General features: G+C 47.5%; 1 protein-coding gene across 1 annotated transcript in view; it reads left to right on the plus strand.

Annotated features, from left to right (window-relative positions):
- The window catches only part of ccdc92ba (coiled-coil domain containing 92Ba), a 47,389-nt gene extending 42,429 nt beyond the window's left edge, over positions 1-4,960 (plus strand). Inside the window, exon 4 of the mRNA XM_055657555.1 lies at positions 3,007-4,960. Within this exon, the coding sequence (XP_055513530.1) occupies positions 3,007-3,698 (692 nt within the window). The 3' untranslated portion in view covers positions 3,699-4,960. The remainder of the gene's footprint in view (positions 1-3,006) is intronic.
- The last annotated feature ends 12,467 nt before the right edge of the window (positions 4,961-17,427 follow it).

Below are 17,427 nucleotides of genomic sequence, written 5' to 3' on the forward strand. Positions count from 1 at the left end.
AACTTACACAAAGCAAGCAGCAGAGCCTCTGTCTTACAGCGCCAGAGACCCAGGTTCGATCCCGACTATGGGTGCTGCCTGAACAGAGTTTGCACGTTCTCCCCGTGACCTTTTTCACTGCGTGAAACACTTTTTCTCACAGAGAGTTGTGAGTCTGTGGAATTCTCTGCCTCAGAGGGCGGTGGAGGCCGGTTCTCTGGATACTTTCAAGGGAGCGTTAGATAGAGCTCTTAAAGATAGCGGAGAGGGGATATGGGGAGAAGGCTGGAACTGATTGGGGATGATCAGCCATGATCGCATTGAATGGCGGTGCTGGCTCGAAGGGCCGAATGGCCGACTCCTGCACCTATTGTCTATTATCTATTGGCCTGCGTGGGTTATCTCCGAGATCTTCGGCTTCTTCCCACACTCCAAAGACGTGCAGGTTTGTAGGTTAATTAGCTCGGTGTAAATGTAAATTGTCTCTGATGTAGGATAGCGTTAATTATGCAGGAATCGCTGGTCGGTGCGGACTCGGTGGGCCAAAGGTCCTGTTTCCGCGCTGTATCTCTAAACTAAACTGAACCGAACTAAAAACCAAACATGAGTGAGAAGGAACTGCAGATGCTGGTTTAAACCGACAATAGACACAAAAAGCTGGAGTAACTCAGCGGGACAGGCAGCATCTCTGGAGAGAAGGAATGGGTGACGTTTCGGGTCGAGACCCTTCTTCAGACACGGAGGTGGCAGAGGGATTGATACGTCCAAGCTGATTGATGGGAGCCCAGTCTGCACTGGAACGCACAGTGGACTGCACAGTTTTTTTTAGAAATCTAGAAGTCTAGAAATCCTTTTTTTGTTAGAAATTTTAGAAGTCTAGAATTCAACTTTCATGTCCAGGACTACATGAAATTTTGCACGGATTTAGATAAAATATAATTGAGAAGGAAGTCATAACTCGTCAGTGCCAAAAGTTGCACATTAAATAATTAAACTAATTAGAAAATGAGATCAAAAATGTAAGCACCATCCAATGCCCATATTACACAATGGGGAGCCTACTTCCGTGTTGCAGTCTATTTAAACCATATATTATTATGGACTTGTGAATATGACTGTAATCATATATAATTGTATTATATAAATATAATAGAATTAATATAATTGTGTGAGTATTTTGAATGACACTGCCTCAGAGGTCCGCCTCCTGAACCAGCCTAATTAGTGGGAGAGGGCAGTCCCTGTGGGTTCCCCCGTTTACTGAACCCCACTGACTGCCAGTGTGCAGAGTGGGGGTCACGGCCATAGTGGGACTGGGGCAGTGCCAGGCTGGGGGAAGGCTAAGGCATCTTCCACTGACAAGAAAATGCCTAACCCTAATCCTAACTCGCCCCCCCCCCCCTTCCAGAACTGCCCACGGCTGGAGCTGGAACTGGAGCTGGAGCCGCTTTTGGACCGGCTGCGGGCTCCGTACGTGTCCACCTCGGCCAGCATGCCCTTCTGGTAGTGATGATGGTGGGGAGCAGCACTGCCCCACACGCCGCCCGGGCTGCCTTCAGCACCGGCTCCGTCAGAACGCCCGCATGTTTGCTGCAACACCGAGTCCGACCGACAGCCCGACCGACCACTCTCACCACTCACCAGCGGCCCGACGGCCCGACAGCCCGACCGATCCTCCACAGCACCCATAGTAGCAATGTTACAACATTTTGAGATTTTAAAAATCAAGTCTGCAATTTATCCCATCAGATAAAGCACAAAAATAAGTTTAATTTGACACCTAATTCACTTTCATATCTTAAGTATTAATAATGTTATGGCAATTTTCATACTTGGAAATTAGCATCTTGTTCCCTATTGATTTTCCATTGACTTAACACAAAAGCTGTGATCGAGAACAGTGAAATGGCCACAACTTTATTAAAAATTAAGGGAACTGAAAGAAATTTTCAGTTATTATAGATTGAAGCATTCTGAAACAAATATGAAACAATCTTACTTGGATGACCTGAAATTAAAGCATATAATTAGTTAGTTACCCAATTGTAGCTAATTCCAAACTTCAATTACTAGATCTAAACATCTATCCATTTCTTAAGAAAAGATTAACATTTTTGAATAGCCTAAGTGTCCAAATAACATTCACAAAGAATTCACAATAAAACATGATTTTTAAATCTCATTTACATTAATTTATAGGCCAAATGGAAGGAATTTAGTGTTCAACTGCTGTAAATTAATGGCCATTTAAATCAGCTTTCGAGTGGGATCCTGTGGAACGCGCTGGTTTGGAACGTTCCCATTGCGGTGGATTTGTATCCCATATGCCCAGAAAAATACTGCGGGATTTAATGGGGCCACAAATTAGCTACTCTCAACATAAAACTTTGTATAAAGGGATCTTAAGAAGCCCTTTTTAATGTAAAAATAAACAACCTACCTTCCGTTGTCCCCTGTATGAGATCCGTCCCGTTGTCGGCGGTCGCGGGTTTAGAGGATAATTTTTAACCTACTATAACAATTAAATTAACCAATTAAGTTTAAAAATAACTGCAGCGAATGAACCTCGCAGCGATTTTTCGTCAGCAACTAAGTAGGCTGAACAACCTCGATTTGAATAGCCTAGGGGAAAAAATCGCGTTTTAAACCCGCCCCCCTCTCAATGGCGCCAAAATCGCGCACGTGGGCAGGGACAGATCTGCAGCCCCGCTGAAGGTAGGTTTTGCAACATACCTATCCATAGGCCTACCGACAAGCCTGACCGACAGACTGACCCTAACCCTAACACTGGATTTGTTATTTATCATTTTTACTTAACAGTTCACATCATAACGTTATAAAGATAAATAAATTTAAAAGCAAAGTGATCAGCAAGGTTAGCGTTACCTTTATTCCTTGGAAACCTTGTTATTGTTTTGATGTAATGAAGAGGCAGCCATGATCCCTCTCACTCTCCATCTCCCCCTCTCCTTCCTTCCCTCCATCTCTCTCTATCTCTCACACACACGTTCTCCCTTTCCCCTGCAGCAGCAGCAGAGAGTGAGGGAGTGCCGGACTGCGGGCCGCTGGAGCAGCTGCTGCAGGAGAGGGAGCAGCGTAACACGGCACTGCGAAGGGAGCTGCAGCGCAAGGAGTCGCTGATCAGGGCGCTGGAGGGGAGCATGCGGCGGCGGGAGCGCCTCTTCCTGGACGAGCTGAAGCGCCGGGGCCACCGCATGGCGGTGCTGAGCAGCGAGCTGCAGCGCCAGTCGGAGGCGGCTGCCGGACTCACCCTCCAGCTGCACAACGTCAAGCTCAGGCTGGGCGTCTCCCGGCCCCCTGACCATCCTCCCGACAGAGCCATCCCCTCCTCCCCCGTCTACACGCTGAAGAAGGCCCACAAACTCCACTGCAGAGCGCCCGCCACCGTCTGTGGCAGCAGCGGCGGAAGCAGCAGAGCTCCAGGCAGAAGCTGCAACCAGCAGAGATACCTCCCTGGCTGGGACGCCATGCCCGACCCTGCCTTATTCCTGCAGGCGAGACGACACCATCCCCACCCGCAACCCCATCCCCATCCCCAACCCCGGCCCCAGCCCTCCATCTCGGACCACAGCAGCTGGAAACCACCCAGAACTCCAACCCAGGGAGCCTCAAAACCCTTGGACCTTCTGGGACCTCCAGCAGATACTGAGATCCCCCTCACTGACGACGACAGCAACGGGGAAGACCCCCAGAAGTGACCCGGAGGTCCCCTCTTTATTGTTTGGTGATTTGGAGACCGGGGAGGGGGAGGGGGAGAGAACTTCCCCAAGTAGGTTAAAAGGGCACCTCAGGAGGTGACCCTCGTGGTGGACAATGAGAGTTGCGGAGCCCTTGACTGTGTGGGCCAGCTGGGTAGAGACCCCCCCAGTGTGTATCCTCTCCAGTGGAGTCAACGTTCTTCATCTCCAGGCTTGACTTTGCCCTGGACCTTCTCCCTCGACCTCAACCTCAACGCTGCCCTGGGTCAAACACAACCAAAGGGATGGGGAGTGTAAGCCTTGTCTGAGGTGGTACAACCCAAGCTGGCAGATCCTGCACAGCTCTGACACTTAGGAACTGCAGGCGCTGAAATCCTGAGCCAAACTCAAAGTGCTGGGTTTATAGGCTAAATTTCCCCTGGTGTGTATGGAGTGGATGACAAAGTGGGATAATGTTGGACTAGTATGAACGGGTGATCAATGGTCAGCATGGATTCGGTGGGCCGAAGGGCCTTCTTCTACACTAAACTAAACTTGATACAACAATTGGCTTTTGGATTCACAGTGGCGCAGCGGGTAGAGCCGCTGCCTCACAGCGCCAGAGACCCGGGTTCAATCCTGACCTCGGGTGCTGTCTGTGTGTGGAGTTTGCACATTATCCCTGGGATCACGTGGGTTTCCTCCTGGAGCTCAGGCTTCCTCCCACTTTCCAAATAGGTGCAAGTTTGTAGGTTAATTGGCCCTCGGTAAATTGCCCCTTGTGTGTAGAATGTGAAAGTGGGATAGCATGGAACTAGCGTGTCGGTGTGGACTCGGTGCGCTGAAGGGCCTGTTTCCACATTGTAGCTTAAGCTTAGAGATACAGTGCGGAAACAGGTCCTTCAGCCTGCCGTGTCCGCGCCCACCAGCAATCGCTGCACACTTGCACTATCCTATACACACTGGGGACAATTTACAATTTTACTAAGCCAATTAGCCTGCAAACCTGTACATCTTTGGAGTGTGGGAGGAAACCGAAGTACTTGGAAAACCCCCCCAGAGGTCACGGGAAGAAGGCAGGAGAATGTGGTTGAGAGGGAAAGATAGATCAGTCATGGTTGAATGGTGGAGTAGACTTGATGGGCCGAATGGCCAAATTCTGCTCCTATAACTTATGAACCTCTGACTCAAAACGTCGACTGACAATTGAATTGCCCTCCGCGGAGACGGCCTGACCCGCCGAGTTCTTCCAACACTTTTCTTTGTTGTTTTGCTGAAAATATTGCAGCGCTTCTTGTTCAAGATGGGGGGGGGGGGGGGGGGGGGGGGGGGGGGGGGAAGGGGAGGTGGCGCTGAATAACTAATTCATTAATTTATTTATTGAAACAAATCAGCTGGTGACTGTAATAAACCTTTGAAAATATTAAAATATCACAAACAAATAAAATAAATCAGATTCCAGTGTTACAAAGATTCTGACCACACGGTGGCGCCGCAGTAGAGTTGCTGCCTCACAGCGCCGGAGACCCGGGTGCTGGGTGCTGTCTGTGCAGAGTTTGTACGTTCACCCCGTGACCCGAGTGGGTTTTCTCCGGGTGCTCCAGTTTCCACCCACACTCCAAAGACGTGCAGGTTTGTAGGTTAATTGGCTTTCTGTAAAACTGTAAACTGCCCCAAGTGTGTGTCGGATAGTGTTAGTGTGCGGGGATTGCTGGCCGGCACGGACTAGGTGGGCCGAAGGGCCTGGTTCCACGCTGTGTCTGTAATCAAAACTAAATTAAACTAAATTCGCCTGCCTCTAATTTGTGCTGCAGATGCTATTCTATCGCGAGTACAATTCAAACCACTAAGCAATAAAAAGCAATGAGGTGGATCTTCCAGAGACCCCAGCAGCAGAATGCACTAGATATGTAACCTCTTCACTGGTTTGAGTTGTGTAAGACCTCATGGTGTTTACTCAACCTCCAGCAGGCTTCAAGGCCTTTTAAATGGTGTCCAGGATCAGCTTTGCTGTTTGTATCCTTACAATGTAGTGAGACTCTTTCCACAGACAGGGACATAGTCATACAGCGTACAAACAGGTCCTTTGGCCCAACTTGTGCACACTGGCCAACATGTCCCATCTGCACTAGTCCCATCTGCACTAGTCCCATCTGCACTAGTCCCATCTGCACTAGTCCCATCTGCCTGCGTTTGGCCCATATCACTCTAAACCCGTCCTATCCATGTACCTGTGTAATTATTCCTTAAACATTGGGGTCGTCCCAGCCTCAACTACCTCCTCTGGCAGCTTGGCTCCATACACCCACCACCCTTTGTGTGAAACAGTTACCCCTCAGATTCCTATTGAATCTTTCCCCATGTCCTCTGGTTCTCGATTCCCCTACTCTGGGCAATAGATCACGTCTACCCGATCTATTCCTTTCATGATTTTACCATACACCTCTATAAGATCGCCCCTCATCCTCCAGCGCTCCGAGGAGCCCCAGCTTGCGCAACCTCCCCCCCGTAGCGCGGGCCCTCGAGCCCTGGCAACATCCTGGTAAATCTCCTCTGCGCCCTTTCCAGCTTGACAACATGGGCGGTCAAATAGTCCAATACAGTGTGCGTAGGAAGGAACTGCAGACGTAACTCAACGGGTCAGGCAGCATCTCTGGAAGAAAAAAAAAAAATAGGTGGCGTTTCTTCAGATTGAAAGTAGACGTGGCGTGGGGAGGGGGGGGGGGGGGGGGGGGGGGGGAATATAAACTGGAGGGGAACTGGTGACAGATGACCTCAGGAAGGGTGGAGCCCACAATGGCCCATTGTTGGCCAGGGAAGGTGTGATAACGAGAGGTATACAAGGAGGGAGCGGTGGAAGTGGCGGGATGGCGAGGGAGTGGGGTGGCGAGAACTTCACAAACGGTCTTTTGATTCTCTAATATTATCTCATGTCAATTTTCACACATCAATGTTTAATGTGCAAGACAGTGTACAACACATGGAAACAAGGAACTGCAGATGCTGGTTAATACACGAAAGGACACATAATGCTGGGGTAACTCAGCGGGTCAGGCAGCATGTCCAGAGAAAGGTGAGGGGGGGGTTAGTGAGAGGTTGCCTAAAATTAGTCATACAGTGCGGAAACATGCCCTTCGGCCCAACTGGCCCACACCGGCCAACAATGTCCATACACCCAACACCCTTTGTGTGAAAAAGATACCCCTCGGATTCCTATTAAATCTTTTCCCCTTCACCTTGAACCTATGTCCTCTGGTCCTCGATTCCCCTACTCTGGGTAAAGGACTGTGCATCTACCCGATCTATTCCTCTCATGATTTTGTACACCTCTACAAGATCTCTACCCCTCATCCTCCTGCACTCCATGGAATAGAGGCCCAGTCTACTCAACCTCTCCCTATTGCTCGCGCCCTCTAGTCCTGGCAACATCCTCATAAATCTTTTCCGAACCCTTTCAAGATTGACAGTATCTTTCCTATAACGTGGTGCCCAGAACTGAAAATATTCTAAATGCGGTCTCAACAACGTCTTATACAACTGCAACATGACCTCCCAACTTCTATACTCAATATTCTGACTGATGAAGGCCAATGTGCAAAAGGCCTTTTTGACCACCTTATCTACCTGTGACATGACCTTCAAGGAACCATGCACCTGTACTCCTAGATCCCTCTGCTCTACATCACCACCCAGAGCCCTACCATTTACTGTGTAGGTCCTGCCCTTGTTCGAATTCCCAAAATGCAACACCTCACACTTCTCTGTATTAAATTCCATCAACCATTCCTCCACCCACCTGGCCAATCGATCCAGATCCTGCTGCAATCTTTCACAACCATCTTCACTATCTGCAAAACCACTCACTTTTGTATTGTCAGCAAACTTGCTAATCTTGCCCTGTATGTTCTCATCCGAATCATTGATGTAGATGACAAACAGTAACAGGCCCACCCTGAGGCACACCACTAGTCACAGGCCTCCAGTCTGAGAAGCAACCTTCCACCATCACCCTCTGCTTACTTCCATGAAGCCAATTTGCTATCCATTCAGCTATCTCTCATTGGGTCCAATGCGATCTAACCTTCCACAGCAGCCTACCATGAGGCACCTTATCGAACACCTTACTAAAAAGTCCATGTACACAACATCTACAGCTCTGCCTTCATCAACCGTTTTGCTCAAGTCTTCCAAAAAAACTCAATCAGATTTGTGAGACATGACCTCCTACGTACAAACCCATGCGGACTGTCTCTAATCAGCCCTTGCCCATCCAAATGCCTGTATATCCTATCCCTCAGAATACTCTCCAGTAACTTGACTTGACCAACTACAGATGTTCAACTCACCGCCCTATAGTTCCCAGCATTTTCCCTGCAGCCCTTCTTGAATAGAGGCACAACATTTGCCAACCTCCACATTTGCCAACCTCCAGTCTTCCGGCACCTCTCCTGTATTTAAGGATGACTCGTAAATTGGACTCCCCATGTTATTATCGTCCATCTAGATCTGTAGGGCATCTTCCGAGACCACTAGGCAATGAAGATGGTAAGGTAATACAGCAGGTCTGATACGAGTTTGTCATTGAATGATTCACAGAGATATCCCTGTGGGAATTGAGGGTGGTCGTTAGTAGTCCCTGGCAAGAAGTAGACGCAAAGAACTGCAGATGCAGGTTTACCGAAAAAAAGACACAATGTGCTGGAGTAACTAATTCAGCCAGGCAACATCAGAATAGTGAAAGACTTGGATGGAGTGGATGTGGAGAGGATGTTTCCACTAGTGGCAGAGTTTAGGGCCAGAGGGCACAGCCTCAGAATTAAAGGACGTTCCTTTAGGAATTTCCTTCGTCAGAGGGTGGTGAATCTGTGGAATTCTTTGCCACAAAAGGCTGTGGAGGCCAAGTCAACGGATTTTTTTTTTTTAGACAGAGATAGATAGATTCCTGATCAGTGCGGGTGTCAGGGGTTATGGGGAGAAGGCAGGAGAAAGGGACTGAGAGGGAAAGATAGATCAGCCATGATTGAATGGTGGAGTAGACTTGATGGGCCGAATGGCCTAATTCTTCCTCCATCACTTATCACCTTATCCCCGGAGAACATGGATAGGTGACGTTTCAGACTGATTTTCCAAGCTCTCCCCCACACCACAACAGTCTGAAGAAGGGTCCCGACCCGAAACATCACCGGTTCATGTTCCCTCTCCAGGGATGCTGCCTGACCCACTGAGTTACTCCAGCACGTTGTGTCTTCCTCAGTAATAGGTTCCGATTGCTGTTTTAATGAGCCCAAGTGCAAAGGATATATAAATGAACTTCCTTCCCCAGAAACATCAAAGATCTCATTTGTGTGTAAAGGGTAAATAAAGAACTGGAGAGGAAGTGTCAGCGTTCAAAGGTTTAATAAATCATCTGCCCATTGATATTCAGTAGCATGGGCCAGTGTTCTTGGTATCAATTGTGAATAAATTCCTAATGGTACGCAGTTTCTTTCTTCACAAAGTATCTATGAATCGTGGTCACCAACATCTCTATTTGTATATGATGGCTTTGATCACATATTGAGATTCAATTTCTATACTTTCTCCATAGGAAAACAAATGTTGAAATCATATTTAGCCGTTTTATCCCTTTAACAATAATCCCACCTTCAGGAGGTTTGCCCTGATGTCAGCTGGCTTTCCGTTGAGTCCAATGTGCATGCAAATATTCCATGTGACCTTTTGGGTCATTTTAATAATAATATAATAATAATCTTATTTATATAGCACATTTTTAGTCAACTTGCATTGACCCCAAAGTGCTTCACATAATTACATTACATTTACACACAGGCAAAGGTGGGTGAAGTGTCTTGCCCCAAGGACACAACGACAGTATGCACTCCAAGCGGGATTCGAACCGGCTACCTTCTAGTCGCCAGCCCAACACTTAGCCCATTGCGCCATCTGTCGTCCCTCTCCGAGCAACATGTCCATCTACACTTGTCATTTTTATCCCCTTGTCAATTTTTTTTTTTTAGGGATACAGTATGGCCACAGGCCCTTCGGCCCACCCAGTCAGCACTGACCAGCGATCCCTGCACACTAATACTCTCCTACACACACACATTCAGACCAAGCCAATCACCCTACAAACCCGTACCTCTTTGAAGTGTGGGAGGAAACAGAAGATCTTGGAGAAAACCTACGCAGGTCACGGGGAGAAGGTACAAAGCCCGCGCGGACAAGCGCCCCTAGTCGGGATCGAACCCGGGTCTCTGGCGCTGTGAGGCAGCGACTCTACCGCTGCGCCATCGTGCCGCCCATTTGTGGGGTGGTTCGCCAGATGATATTCTTCGAACAGAAGGAGCAAATGTCAATTTGATTTCCTTTGGCAAGGGTTTAAGGATACATATACAGGTTGGAAGAGTAAACCCTCGTTATGGATTTTACGTCAAACTATTCCAAGAACACATCCAGAGTGAATAATCATTCTGTTTATCTGGTACTGCCCGACTACAACATTGGAGAAGGGTTGGGGGGGGTCACATTTAATTAAAGATAATGTGGAATGTCCGATCTCCATCAAGGATTGATAACATTGAGGATTTTAGCAGACAGTGACACAATGATACAGCGTGGAAACAGGCCCTTCAGCCCAACTTGCCCCCTCCGCCAAACATGTCCCATCTACACTAGTCCTATCTGCCTGTGTTTGGCCTATATCCCTCGAAATCTTTCCTATCCATGTACAGTAACTGTCCAAATGTCTCTTAAACGTTGCGATAGTACCTGCCTCAATTACCTCCTCCAGCAGCTCCATACGCCCACTTCCTTTAAGTAAAAAAGTTACTGCCCCCCCCCCCCCCCCCCCCCCCACCTTATACCAATGCCCTCTGGTTCTCGATCCCCTACTCTGGGCAAGAGACTGTGCATCTAGCCAATCTATTCCCCTCATGATTTTATACACCTCTTTAAGATCTCTCATTCTCCTGCGCTCCAAGGAATAGAGTCCGAGCCTACATACCCTCTCCCTGTAGCTCAGACCCTCGAGTCTTTGTAACATCCACCTAAATCTTCTCTGTACCCTTTCCAGCTTGACAACATCTTTCCAATAACGTTGTGCCCAGAACTGAACACAATACTCTAAATGCGGCCTCACCAACGTTTTATACAACTTCAACGTGACCTTCTACACTCATGTGCAACAGCGCAGTGAAATTCCGCACATATTTACACTCGCGTGTTTTGCCGCCATTTCCTAAAGTGGCGCCGCCGCCCGTCCGCTCGGTCCACGGGAGCGGTACCTGATCCAGGCGAGCCCCAGGCTCCTGCAGGGCCTCACTCCATCACCTTCGACCAGATAGGCCCGTGAACTGACGTCCCTCTCCTCACCTCGCCCGGCCATCTTTGTGTCCCGGAGGGGGGGGGGCACCTCCTGCGCCGGCTCACCCTCCCACCGGCCCAAGCTCCTCGCGCCCGACCTCTCCAGCGGCCCCCCCCCCCCCCCCCCCCCCCCCCGGTTACACCATCTGCCAAGACTTTGGGCAGACAATAGGCGCAGGAGTCGGCCATTCGGCCCTTTGAGCCAGCACCGCCATTCAATGTGATTATGGCTGATCGTCCCCAATCTGTACCCCGTTCCTGCCTTCTCCCCATATCCCCTGACTCTGTTATTTTTAAGAGCCCTATCTAGCTCTCTCTTGAAAGCACCAGAGAACCAGCCTCCACCGCCCTCGGAGGCAGAGAATTCCACAGACTCACAACTCTCTGTGAGAAAAAGTGTTTCCTCATCTCTGTTCTAAATGGCTTACTCCTTATTCTTAAACTGTGGCCCCTGGTTCTGGACTAGCCCAACATCGGGAACAGTTTCCTGACTCTAGTGTGTTCAAACCCTTAACAATCTTACATGGTTGGTTCTGTGAATCTGTACTATTGACTAACACAAAATATTTCAGCAGTCAGTTACGGGCTCAAAGCTGCACAATCCCAACATGCTGGTATTTCTGGAAATCATGACGTTGCAATCTTCCTATTGATTAAAGAGGGAGTTTGCCCATGGATCTCCTAGTGAGACAATCCTGGCTGAGTGATGCATGAGAAGAGGCTAGTGATGGTTTGGAATCCTTACTGGAGTCTTTTGCTTGTGTTTTTTTTGGTCTTCCTTCTCTGCCTCCAACACACACACCACCAGCTCATCAACTCCCTGGGCACCAGCCAAAAAATAAAAAATGAAAAGGACTGGACAAGCTAGATGCAGGAAAAAATGTTCCCAATATTGGGCTAGTCCAGAACCAGCTCCCTCTTTGAATAAAGGGGACGCCATTTAAGACCGAGGTGAGAAAAAACATTTTCACCCCGAGAGTTGTGAATTTGTGGAATTCCCTGGCACAGTGGAGGCCAAATCACTGGATGGATTTAAGAGAGAGTTAGATAGAGCTCTAGGGGCTAGTGGAATCAAGGGATAAAGGCAGGCACGGGTTATTGATTGGGGATGATCAGCCATGATCACAATGAATGGCGGTGCTGTCTCGAAGGGCCGAATGGCCTCCTCCTGCACCTATTTTCTATCCGCCATGAGGTGCAGGTTTATTACTCTCATGTGTACTGAGATACAGTGATATACTTTGTTTTGCATGCTATCCAAACAGATCGGGTATACCACACAGAGATACCATCAGTTCAAACACAAGTACAATAGGTTGAGCAAAGGGGAAGATACAGAGTGCAGAATATAGTTCTCAGCATTGTAGCGCATCAGTTCCAGAGACAAAGTCCAATGTCCGCAATGGGGTCGAGGTGAATGGAACAGTACACAAGCTTATGGAAGGACCGTTCAGCTTCTCTACCTTCTGGTTGATACATCTTCCCCAAGCGTCTGTGCTTCCTGAGAACTTTGACCAACCTCATATCTGCCTGTATCTATGTCCAGGGTGGATGACAAAGTACAAACCCCCCAACCAACAAAATCTGGCACTTGGAGTATAGAAAGATGTGGGCTGGACCTCAGTGAAACGTTCCAAATAGTGAAAGGCCTGGAAGGAGGGGATGTGGAGAGGATGTTTCCACGAGTGGGATTTTCCTGATGAGTACGGGTGTCAGGGGGGCTATGGGGCGAAGGCAGGATTATGGGGTTGAGAGGGAAACATAGATCAGCCATGATTGAATGGCAGAGTAGACCTGATGGGCCGAATGGTCTTATTCTGCTCCTAGAACTTATGAACATGAACCACCTTCCCTACTGTCGACTGCAGCCCCTTCTATTCAGCGGCTGTGGAAAGCATCTTGTCCGGAAATATTACCATCTGGTTTGGGAATTGCTCTGCCCAGGACAAGAAGGCTCTGCAGAGAGTAGTGCGTTCAGCCGAACGCACTATGGGAACTTCACTCACCCCCCTGCAGGAACTATACATCAGGAGGTGCAACTCCAGAGCCAATAAGATCATGGGAGACCCCTTCCACCCCAGCAACAGACCGTTCCAGCTGCTACGGTCAGGCAAACGCCTCCGTTGCCATGCTGTGAGAACGGAGAGGTTGAGAAGGAGTTTCTTCCCAGAGGCCATTAGGACTGTAAACTCCAATCTCACCAGGGACTAACTCTACTGTACCATTCCACTGCTTTTTTTTTTTTTTAAATTGCTATTTTTTTTCCCTTTTTCCTTCCGCCCACAATATTTTATATGTAAAAGAATGCGATTCTGTTCCATTCTGTTCGTAGTTTGTTTGGTTGTTTGTTTATTTGTCTTTTTGCACAAAAGTCCGCGAGCATTGCCAGCGAGCATTTCACTGCACATCTTGTATGTGTATGTGACGAATAAACTTGACTTGACCTGCTCATCTGGCTTTGGCATTGCCTGACGGGAGTGGAAAATTTAAGTGGACAGGATTCTGTAGTGATTTGGTTGACAATAGACAATAGGTGCAGGAGTAGGCCATTCGGTCCTTCGAGCCAGCACTGCCATTCAATGTGATCATGGCTGATCATCAACAATCAGTACCCCATTCCTGCCTTCTCCCCACATCCCCTGCTATCTTTAAGAGCCCAATCTAGCTCTTGAAAGTGTCCCGGGAACCGGCCTCCACCGCCCTCCGAGGCAGAGAATTCCACAGACTCACAACTCTGTGTGAAGAGTGTTTCCTTGTCTCCGTTATAAATGGCTTACTCCTTATTTTTAAACTGTGGCCCCTGATTCTGGACTCCAACATCGGGAACACGTTGCCTTCCTCTAGCGTGTCCAAACCCTTAATAATCTTATACGTTTCAATAAGATATTGAGCATTGACACAAATGGTCTGAAGGGTCCCGACATAAAATGCCAGCATCCTTTTTCTCCATAGATGCTGCCCAAACTGCTGAGTTACTCCAGCACTTTGTATCTATCCTCAGTAAAACCAGCATCTACAGTTTGTTCCCATACAAATGGTCTGTTAGATTTCCCGATCGTGAGTGATTTAATCCTGGAGTATTCCAAGCACAGGCCTCTAATTGGTACAATTAGATTATCCTTGGAATAAGAGACTTGTGCAGAGTTTTTCTTGGCATCACTAATAGCAAGTAATTCCATTTTCTTTCACCAGCCCAGTGTATTTACCAAGTCTGATTAAAAGTGAAATACCACCACCTGGTGGTAGGAAGCTAGTTTGCAGAGCAACATTTTGCAAGTACCACAATGGCTTAGAGCAGTGCTTCTTAAACTGGTGAATGGTTCTCCCAAGGGTGAATTAAATTATTTTGGGGTGAATGACTGAATTTATTCAGACATTATTTATATATATGTTTTCTATACTTAAAAAAGGCATTGCCATTAAAGTGGTTTAATAAGCTCTTAGTGGTTTTAATGGCAGTAGAGATAGCAATTCGAGCTATTTTCTCTCAACCTATTGTTTTCTAATTTCAAAGTAACAGAATATTTCCCAAATTTACTGTAATATAATCTTTTAGGGAAGACCATGGTTTGTTTTTTTTAGCTAGTTTTCCAAGGAAAAAACTGCAGTAATCAAAACCTGAAAGGGTAAGATGGGGCTGAAACCCAGTGCTTAGACACTGGAATGGTTTTACCATTCTAATCGAATGATTTGCCAACTCCAGTGCCAATTAAACTTTTTTTTTTTTTTTCATTTCTAGTTTTCTTTACATATTTTTAGGATGTTCAAAAAGTTGAATAAAACACACTTGAAATGAGTTAATTTATGGTTTTTGCTCTTGTGACAAAATTAATTATACATCAAATTATACACAAGGGAGAATAAGATGCAAATTACCAAAAAACACAAGACAATTTAGTTGAGGGCGAATGAAATTATGATAAAGACTCAAGGGTGAATGACAGCGAAATAGTTTAAGGAGCACTGCTTTAGAGACTCGGATCAAATGAACTAGCTCAGGTAGGCACCTTGGTGTGGACACGTTGGGCAAAAGGGCCTGCTGTACAGCCATGACAGACCAGAACAAACATGGATGCTCAGAGCGAAATAGCACAGAAACAGGCTTAGATTCTGCACTGATCTTTTACACAAACTCATTGGTTATACTTGGAGATAGAGTGTGGAAACAGGCCTTACAGCCCACAGAGTCTGCATCGACCAGCGATTACCCCGTACACTAACCTATACACAAAGGACAATTTACAATTTTACTGAAGCCAATTAACCTACAAACCCATACGCGTTGAGTGTGTGTGGGGTGGGGGGGGGGGGGGGGGGGGGGGGGGGAGGGGGGGGGGGGGGAGATGTGAGAAACAGGGGGGGGGGGGGGGCGGGAAGAAGGGTGGGGGGGGGGGGAGTACCCAGAGAAAACCCAGTCACAAATCTCCGTACAGACAGCATCTGCAGTCACGATCAACCCTGGCTCACCATACTGCTGTCACAGTGCTGCCCGAATCCTTCCCAGCTGTTATCAGTCAACTGAATCATTCTACCACAACCAGACCCGAACTACCATCTGCCTCAGATGTTCCTCCAATATCCTTGATTGATCGGACTTTGCTGGCTTTACCTGGCACTAAATATTATCCCCTGATCATGCATCTATACACTGTAAATGGATTGATTGTAATTATGCATCGTCCTTCCACTGACTGGCTAGCACGCAACAAGAAGCTTTTTACTGTACCTCTGTACATGTGACAATAAACTAAACTGAAACTTTGCACCAGATTCTACCATTGAGCTCCACTAGGGGGCAGAGGCCAGTTAACCCACTCAATATAGGTTAAAGGGGAAAACCCACACTGACAGACACTCACAGGGAGAGCCTACAAACTCCTTCAGTTGTCCTTCCAACACAACCCCATCTTTAGAACTCAGAGATGCACGGCCCGCCAGCAACCACCATGTACACATCAGGAACAATTTACAATTTTACTGATGCCAATTAACCTACAAAACTGTAGGTCTGGAGTGTGGGAGGAAAGCGGAGTACCTGGAGGAAACCCACACGATCACGGGGAGAACGTACTAATTCTGTACAGTCAGCACCCTTGGGTCAGGATCAAACCCGGGTCGCTGGAAGGTAGCAATTCTACTGCGGTACCACCCTATAGGGGCAACTCCGAGGCCAGTTAACGTACAAACCCTCACATCTTTGGGATGTGGGATGAAACCAAAGCACCTGGAGGAAACCCATGTGTTCACAGGGAGAATATGCAAACTCCACACCAACAACACCCAAGGTCAGGATCGAACCCAGGTCTCTGATACCGCATGGCATCAGCTCACCCAGTTGCACCACTTGAGCCCTATCAGAAAGCCAGTTGTTTGTCCATGCGATAAAAGTCACTGTTAAATGTAACATCTCCAAGTTTACAGATGGCACAAAGCTGGGTGGCAGATTATCTGAATGGCATCAGTTTAGGAAGAGGGGAGGTGCGATGAGACCTGGGTGGGCTTGTACATCAGTCACTGAAAGTAAGCATGCAGGTACAGCAGGCAGTGAAGAAAGCTAATGTCACATTGGCCTCCATCATGAGAAGATTGGAGTATAGGAGCAAAGAGGTCCTACTACAGATGTATAGGGCCTAGGAGAGACCACGCCTGGAGTATTGTGTGCAGTTTTGGTCACCTAATTTGAGGAAGGACATTCTTGCTATTGAGATGTGCAGTGTAGGTTCACAAGGTTAATTCCAGTGATGGTGTGACTGACATATGATGAAAGAATAGGTGACTCGTCTTATATTCACTGGAATTTAGTACGAGGGGATCTTATAAAAACACAACATTAAGGGACTGGACAGGCTAGATGCAGGAATTTTTATCTTGATGTTGGTAGAGCCAGAAGGCCATTTATAACTGAGATGAGGAAAACCTTTCACCCAGAGAGTTGTGAATCTGTGGAATTCTCTGCCACAGAAGGCAGTGGAGGCCAATTCACTGGATGTTCAAGAGTTAGATATACTGTAGCTCTTAAGGCTAACAGAATCAAAGGATATGGGGAGACAGCAGGAACGGGGTACTGATCTTGGGTGATCAGCCATGATCATATCGAAGGGCCAAATGGCTGACTCTTGCATCTAGTTTCCAAGTTACTCCCATGCATCTTAAAATCACATTCCAATGGTCAGGTTTAGAAGAGCGACTGGCCGACACAAAGGCACCAGCCTGAAGATTGTTCAATAAAGAACATGCTGAACCAGTGCAGTAGATTGGAACCATCAAGCTAGCATTACATTTATCCTTATTGCACAGATGGACCAAGTGCTGGAGTTACTCAGGTCAGGCAGCATCTCTGGGGAACATGGATAGGTGATGTTTTGGGTCAAGGCCCTTCAGAAGGATT

The sequence above is a fragment of the Leucoraja erinacea genome, chromosome 28 (genome assembly GCF_028641065.1).
Source record: "Leucoraja erinacea ecotype New England chromosome 28, Leri_hhj_1, whole genome shotgun sequence".
Lineage (NCBI taxonomy): Eukaryota > Metazoa > Chordata > Chondrichthyes > Rajiformes > Rajidae > Leucoraja > Leucoraja erinaceus.